The sequence below is a fragment of the Histoplasma capsulatum genome, genomic scaffold (genome assembly GCF_000149585.1).
Source record: "Histoplasma capsulatum NAm1 scaffold_1 genomic scaffold, whole genome shotgun sequence".
NCBI classification, from domain to species: Eukaryota; Fungi; Ascomycota; class Eurotiomycetes; order Onygenales; family Ajellomycetaceae; genus Histoplasma; species Histoplasma mississippiense.
The window spans coordinates 3,413,548-3,421,881 of NW_001813982.1; the positions used below are offsets into that span (position 1 = coordinate 3,413,548).

Consider the following 8,334-nt stretch of genomic DNA (forward strand, 5'->3'; position numbering starts at 1 on the left):
ATAGAAAAGTCAACACAGATACATATTCCAGGGAATCAACTTGTCGCTAACATTCTGGTTAAAATTCGAGCCCAACTAGCGTAATTTGACATAAAGCAGGATGTTTCAACCGTCGATTGCTACGAGCTGAGTACTAGCATACTTACTTGCCTGCTTGGTTTGTTATACAAAATACACATGCCAATGGCATTATAAAGTCCACTCTAAGGGTTACCACTCACGGCCATAGGCCTTAAAGTGATCTAAAACCGCATTTAACAGAAATAGATACCCCTCTGTGACATATATTGGAAGACAATTATCCATATATATATACGTATAACTCTTATATTCCTTTTTGATATTTAGACTGGAGCTAATAACTATACGTTTTCATCACCTCACCATCTACTAATACTCATAGATGTTAAGGCGAATTTCAATGCTCACGAATGAATGTGAACATACTACCGATATCCGCTAAACATCATTTTCCGTTCTCTCCCTCGCAGTCCACCAACCCGTCCAATTAAATCGTAAAACTTCGTCCCCACACGCCCACCATCCAGCGGTTAAATTGCGAGCAAATACCTCCAGACTGGAGTATGTCCTAGAAAGATACTTTTCCTTCCCATTTGGTGTCCCATTACGAGCTTTGGTTGGCGATGGAAAGAATATATTTTCGATTAACTCTTTCAAATTTGGTTTCCGTGAGTGGATATCTGGTACCGCGACGATAACCCTCCGTTTGATTCCACAGAATTCACTGTTGCTTTCATCCTTGTTGTTTTGTTGTTTATCTTCGGGAGTGGGCTTTTCCCGCTGCGCCAAAATCAGTACTTCATATGGTCTTCTCCATAGCCCGTCCAGTGGCCAGGCAGGCTGACCGTCAACTGTCGTTTTAACCCAAATCCACTCTTCCAACGGGTATAGGCCTGCCGCTCCAAGGGCATTTAGCGTGGTGGAACGAGATTTTATTGAATTGGTAATCCAGATTGCGACAAGGGCTTGGTGTGGATGGAGATGGTTTTGCAGGACTCCCTCAATTATTGGTTGAAGAGGTCCGGCGTGTTCTTTGTAATATGAAGAGCGGCGAACTGAGCGGTTTGGCCATGGCGGGTCCATGAGAATAAAATTGAACTTCGTATCTGTGGACAGGGCACGAATGGGACTAGGATGAGACTCCGTTGGCGGGGTAAGACGGCAATTGATGAAGCTAGATTCTGGAGGAATGTTAATGGATATATATTCTGGAGCTGATCTGCCACCAGTAGTAGTGCAGGGCTGCTGTTGCGATTTGATGTTTAGGACAGTCTGGAAGGCCGTTGGGTTTTGGACCATGAGGCCTTGAATTGCAGCTAAGCCTGGGACATGATTGATATCCTGCGAAAGTATGAGTGGAGGTTCATTGGGAGCAAAATAACAAGAGTCCTGAGAATGCAGCTCAATTTCATCTATAAACGACGACTCTTTCTGAGTTACCCCAAAACTCTCTGTATCTAGTTCACATCTTTTGCGTTTTCGAGGACATCCGCTTGGCTCGGGTTGCGAAATACCTTCGTTTTCTTTACGGAAGTCGCCATCATTTTGCTCTTCAACATCTTTACGCAAACACGAGTACCTAGGATAACACCAATCGGCGTGGTGGCGCTCCCGAATTTCTTGAAGAGCCTTACTAATAATGGGCGTAATCCTTTTTTGAAACTGTTGTTGGGAAGTTGGTATTTGAGCTAAGACGCGGTTGCGAGCCACCTCTGTTTTTGGCTCTGGTGGGTTTGGATATGGATGTTGTAGAGGTTCGCAAGAGAGCAGGGAAAGCCCCCTATCTTTACCCCATTCGTCAGAGCCAGGCTGTTTGAGTTGCTGGGCGACGGCAATGGAAGTAGGTATATCGATCAGGATAACTGTTTTGGAGACATTTTGGTACAAAATCGCTGATCTGCAGTTCTGAGACTCCGGCATGGCGTTGGATAGCAGCCACTGACTCTTAAATAGACGTCAAACCATCACAAGGTGTCGGGAGATACACGCTTTGTGCCTCAGATAGTTGGTTGGAAGCTTTCGAGCCAGGAGATGGTTCCCCTCCCAATCCCCCCAGGACGTCTGCCCATCAATATTCTGAATATTCCTGTGGATTGTGATCATAAGTCCCAGAGCTGGAACGTGGTAAATGCCTAAAAACCTTCCCCGTCTTGCAATGGATGACGTCCAAATTAAGCGCATCAAACGCCGCTGAGCCGCGCTCTCGGTGCCTGACCAGGATGATTTCACAGCTAGTGTGTCCCCTGCAACCAATCTACGAATCGGATAGGCGCGATCTCGCTAGTGGTAATAAAGAATGAAAATGCTTTTGTAAAGTAGCGCTTGGCGCGCGGCAAAACGTACTTGACTAATTTCCGTACTTTGTATGTTCTTACTCCCCTAGTAATAAAACAAGGAACCCATACACTTAAATGGGGGAGAGAATAATGAAAGATAAGATATCAATATATTTTGAAATTCTGATAGCGGTTAACGTGAACTGTGTCTCCCTCTCTTTCATATCTAGTACGTAAAAATTTAATGACTAGAACTCTAGGAGAAAAGTGAATGAGAACTACAGCATGTTGGACAAGAGGACGGACGAAGCTCATGTATTTCCATGCAAGGCCTTCATCTATATAGGCAGATATTTAGCCGGGATGCGACGACAGGCTGAGGAAAGCCGAGGTTTCAAGTAACCCTCTAAGCAAATGTGTCTCTCTTCCTTTTTGGCTTCACATATTTTCTTTCATTTGATTCCTTCTCTTGCTTCCACGATCCAAAATATCATAACTTCCAGGAGGACCAAGTAAACACGAACTCTATGAATCTTTATGGTGTACACCGTCCAGTAAAGCGCGGATAGAGACAGCATTCACGAACGGTGTAACGCGCACACATCCATGCTAGGAACCGTTCAAGTCCAATGCCGTAACCGCCATGTGGCGAGGTGCCATATCTGTTTTGTGAAGGATAAGGAGTCAGTACGAGGGGTCAAAATGCGGCAAAGTCAACGATTGCATGACTTTTTGTAGCAGAATAGACATGATGTAATAAACTCTCCCTCTCCTTCTCGCTATCAAGAAAGAAAAGAAAGAAAAGAAAGAGAAAAGAGAGAGGGAGGGAGAAGGAGAGGGAATACCAGGTGTAGATGGGTAGATGTAGGAGAACAAAAGCAGGATAAAGCAAGTAGAGGCCAAAACTTACTTGCGTTGGTCAGTGTACCAGTAATACGGTGATGGGTCCATCCCCTCCCGTTTATAAGCCGACATCAATTCATCCCAGTCCTCCATCCTCATACTGCCACCCACGATCTCGCCAACACCCGGCATAAGCACATCCACACTCTCCGTGACGCGGGCATCCTCGGGGTCCTTTCTCATGTAAAAGGCCTTAATCTCCACAGGGAAATGGGTGAGGAAGATTGGCATGTTCATCATGTCTGTCATTTTCCGCTCCGCGGCTTCAGCAATATCGTCGCCAAATGTGTGTTGACTTCCTTCCTCGTTGAGGATGTCGTGTTCACGAAGCCACTCGATTGCTTCAGAGTATTTCATTCGCTTGAACGGGCGCGACGGTGGTGTAAATTTGGGGTTGAGCTGCTTTACATATCGCGCAATCAATGGCTCCGAAAGAACGACCTCGATAACACGGCAGATCATATCTTCTAGGTGGTCGAGAAGGTCGGTGAAGCTGATGAAGTCGAGTTCAGCTTCTACATGGGTGTACTCGGATAAATGGCGTCGGGTGAGAGACTTCTCTGCACGGAAGGATGGGCAGATGCAGAATACATCGCCGAGGGATGGGAGACAGGTTTCGAGATACAGTTGCGAAGATTGGGTCAGATAGGCCTTTTCACCATAATAGTCGAATTCAAATAAGGTGCTGCCGCCCTCAACTTGAGTTTGCACCATCGACGGCGGCGTGACTTCTAAAATACCCTTTTCTTCGAACACTTTTCGGAAGGCTCTCAGAGTCGCTGCACGGACCTTCATGACAGAAGATGAAGTCTCACCTCGAAGCACAAGATGCCTGTTGTCGTAGAGGGTGTGGGGATCGGAGTCAGGAGCAACACGGGTAGTAATAGCCTCCTTGTCACCGGCAGCACGACCAATTATAGTGAAGAAGTCCGCATGGAGTTCGCGATCATCATACGCATGGTTCTTCGGCGGTACTGCTCGCATTTCTCCATGGATTGCAATCGATGTTTCTAGCGTTAGAGTCATGGCGCCGTATGATTTGACTAGATCGCCCGTGAAAATGCATTGTAACAACCCATATCCATCTGACAACGTCACGAACATCATATCCTTTTGCGATCTCAGACGATGAACTCGCCCTACTACGCGAACACGGGTGCCAGGGATCTCATCGCCATCGCTCGGCCTCAGCTTGATTTTCGCGGGGTCAGTCTCGTTCAGCCTGATCTTGAGTGGCTTGGGCAGCGACTCATCTTCCTTGATGATGACCTTCTTAGCCTCCTCGAGAACTAATTTCCGCTTTTCTATCTCATCTTTCTCCCGAATGGCTAGCTCCTTCTCCTTTGCTGCTTTCTTCTTCCGTTGTTCGTATAGGTTGTTGGCCTTTTTCAGCGCGGATTTGGTGGCGGGCCTCCATTCCAATCGCACGGAAGGGTCTTCTCCTTCATTGACAGGACCCGTCACTGATTTCCGTGTCAGATATTGAATATCGGGTGTTGAAGGCGGCTGTTGGAGGAAAGCATATACTAGAGTCTTAAAAGGTGAAGATTCTGTTCCAGTTGCGGTTTGGTCATCATTGCCAACATCTTCGTCAATATGTACCAGAATTGAAGTGGTGGCGGCCATGCCTGTATGGCGCCTCTGTGTATTAAGAGAAGTCTTAAGATGAAAAGTAAATTGTTGCTATCTATCAGTTAAACTCAAGTTGGTTGGTGACCGTTCCTTATATTTTTTTTTTATCTACGGTTTTGAAGAGGCGGGGGAGCACGCACGGGTCATGTGAATCATAAACCCTATCTAGTACCTGAAGAAGCGGAGAGAGAACCCATCAGCAACAAAGAGTAAATAAGAGGAGATACAACGTGAGTATGATACTATCTTCTAATTTTATTATAAGGGTGTAAGATAATGACAGCTCTTAAAACTCCATTTAAAGGTTGGCTCTAACAGGCGCAGCAAGGGAACACAGAAATTGTAAGGGAGCCCGAGAATCAAACTTCTGTATTAACCTCGAGCATTGGCGACGTCGTTAAATAAAATAAGCTAGTTCTACTTAGGGTGATACACAAGTTCTCAATTATACAATATAGACGCCTAAATACGATGAGAGACCGGTGAAAGAAGTTCAGGAATCGAACTTCAGCTTAGAAGAACCTTATGAAGTAAATGATGACTCTTGAAGATTTTAGGAGAGCGTCATATCGGGCAGTTGTAGAGTAAATATTGTGGAAATAAGAGATCATACCCAAAAAGAAGGAAGCAAAGAGCGAAAGGGTGGGTCACATACGTAGATAGGTAGTTGCTCTGGACTTTAACAATACTTCGGGCATATCACCGTGTTTGCTGATGTATAGCTAAAATTAGGAAACATCTCCACTCTAACCCTGACAGTGTTATATCGAGAGGCCAGACACATAAACATGGTTCATCACAGAATTTGCACGTTGTTCTCCAATTAACCATGCTTATTTGTAAGAATGAACGCGCATCTGCACGTCTGTTTCTTTCCCTGTACATGCTAAGGAGGCGGAAATAACATTGGTCACATGGGAAATATATAACCTGCATAGAACGGTCATTAGTTATAAGCGCACACTGACTTGGAGTCATGTTGTTTCAGACCATCAGATTTGGATATGATGAGAATGAAATATTTCGTCCGAAAATGGGCATTGATGGACGGAGAATGGCGGTGTTGTGGATGTGTTAGAATTTAGTCAATCTTCTTTCTCGGCTGAAATAAAATTTCAAGGAGTGGTATGTCCATTTTTTTTCCCCGGGAGAGATATTACGAATCAAGAAATGAATGGCCATTTCAACGATGGAGGATGCCCAGGGTAAATGCAACAGTTTAGAATAGGAATGGAAGGATTGGCTGATGACAAGGAGAGCCACTGTGAATGGAGAAAAGTCCAAGGGAACAAAATAACGGAACAGCTCTAAACTAAACGCGACTGGCGCAAAGTGTCATAGATGCCTGCCACGAGCTGAACAATAAGCAACGAGGTAACCTGGACGTGGGTTAGTGCTTGAGCCCCGGTTCTTGCCCCGGCTCTTCTTCAATCTGGGCAAATAGAATGATAACGAAGTCCGGCGAGAGGGAGAACGATTAAGCTTCACGGGTCATACGTGAGAGTTGGCTCTGTATATCCCAGAGCGACACTGGAGAACAAGTAGGCTAGTGCACAGATAAGTGTGTGGGTTCGTGGCAAGATCCTTAAGCCGTCTCACATTCTGAAGGGTCAAGGAGGCTGCCAAGGTACGAAGACATTGAGTTGGGCGGGTATTTGGAGTCTTCAAATCTGAATGCTTGCATTGCATCATGCGCCTATAGGTGAGAGAATAAACCCTAAAGCAGTTGGAAGAGAGCACGATGTGGCCTCCCTACAACATTGTCCACTTACGTTGCGCCATCTGAGGACTTGTAGTCACTGTGCCGCAAAAGTAGGCATATCTGTGCCAGGATCTTGCAGAAAACGATCAATAACCCCAGATGGATGTGGCAAAACGGAGGCTCTGCATACTCATTAGAGAGAGATCCCGGAATATTCCATTACAGCGGCAGCAATCACCAATAGGCCAGGACTTTTAAAACATCATAAACAGGGAAAGCCTGTTCAGATGAATTGCCTCGCAGTCAAAGCCCCAGGGCTGACCAATGCAGGCAAGTTGAAAAAGCTAACAACAGGCAAGGCATGCACGATATTTGAGGTGAAAAAATGGCCAGCGTTTGGTCAAAAGGATGGTCCACATTGGCTGACAGGCGCGTTGGTCTAATTTTTGAAAATTGGTTAATTCGGGGCCAGAATTCAATGCGTAACAGATGATTGTATGGTACCGTCCTGGCAAATCCACTTCGAGAGTTAGCTTCTCCTCGCATTCGAAAATCCGCATGTCTCTTCCGACTTGATTGGTAAGTTAATTCTTTATTAACATGGTTGTGTTGTCAACTGGTCGCCCTTTTGAACGATTTGTGCCCAAACAGACATCAGTTTCGCAAGATCTCCGAGGCGGGCAGGATTGAACGTGCAAAATGAAGGACACGCCAGAACAGAAATACCGCGATTCAAGCGCTCAAATATCGTTGGAAGCATTCAGTAAACTCATACTTGTCAGACTCCAACTTATATTGGTTAACGGTACAAGATACATAAAAAGAAAGCAAGAGAGTCGCGAATAGAGATGCGGCACAGTGTGGATATGTTGGGCTTCCTGCATATTAAACCTGTCCACTAGCATTCAGTGCAGTGGGAAGTGACCAGCCTGGCAGAAATGACCAGCATCGGCAACGGTGCAGCCAGAGTCCAACAAATGGGCGCAAATTGAGGCACATCTGTTGGTTTTATCTCCCAAAGCATTGCAGGAAGCCCCCAAGGTATGTGCTTGTTAGTTTGATGTTCAGTTGACACATGGAGCCTCTGTAGAATACGAGTAAGGAAAGCCAACAAAATGGTGAAAGATACTAGTAATCAACCTTCAGCGCGGTTTTATCATAGAGTGAAAATAGTAGCTTACCAAACCAAAGAACATTTGTCTTCTTCTCGTTTCGAATTATACTTTCTTCCCGCGATGAAAAGTGTCTTGACTCAAAAATACTCGTGCTTGTTGAAGAGAAAGACTCCCCTGAACAAGGTTTAGTGATTTTTTGAGCATAAAACACTTGGTCAGCGGGGGAAATTTCAGGTTCGGGTAATCGCTTTTTGCGAAACGAAGTAAAAGGCAAAGAACAAAGAAACATCAGCCAGTGTAGAAAACAGAAACCCGAAAAAGAGTTAAATGAAGAACAAAAACCAACATCTACCAATTGTCGCCCACAGAACGGTGTGGTCATGTGATTAATACGCGATGCGGGTTGAAACCCATTTTTTGGGCAAGACTAGCATTCGATAGAGCAGCCTGTGTCGAACGATGCCCCGGCGTTGTTGGCGCTGCGATGAACCAAGTTGGCACATTTCGTTGCCTATAACATTCAGGTTTTGGATACATGAATGGTGAGAACAATAGACAGATACTACTAGTACCAGTAGGGGTACTCAATATAATTACAGGACAACACCCGATGATGTTGGGTGACGTTTATGATGAGCGACTCACTGTGCTTAAAATCCCCAGAAGACGTAATGACGCCTTTGTG

General features: G+C 45.3%; 2 protein-coding genes across 2 annotated transcripts; both read right to left on the bottom strand.

Annotated features, from left to right (window-relative positions):
• Window positions 1-459: 459 nt before the first annotated feature.
• Window positions 460-1,941, bottom strand: HCAG_00983 (predicted protein; the record flags this gene model as incomplete). The annotated part of the gene is made up of 1 exon (XM_001543887.1): window positions 460-1,941. One exon carries the CDS (start codon window positions 1,939-1,941, stop codon window positions 460-462), a length of 1,482 nt encoding a protein of 493 aa, XP_001543937.1.
• Window positions 1,942-2,832: 891 nt separating this feature from the next.
• On the bottom strand, window positions 2,833-4,826 carry HCAG_00984 (asparaginyl-tRNA synthetase; the record flags this gene model as incomplete). Its single annotated transcript, XM_001543888.1, has 2 exons — window positions 2,833-2,959; window positions 3,208-4,826. 2 exons carry the CDS (start codon window positions 4,824-4,826, stop codon window positions 2,833-2,835), a joined length of 1,746 nt encoding a protein of 581 aa, XP_001543938.1.
• Between the last annotated feature and the right edge of the window lie 3,508 nt (window positions 4,827-8,334).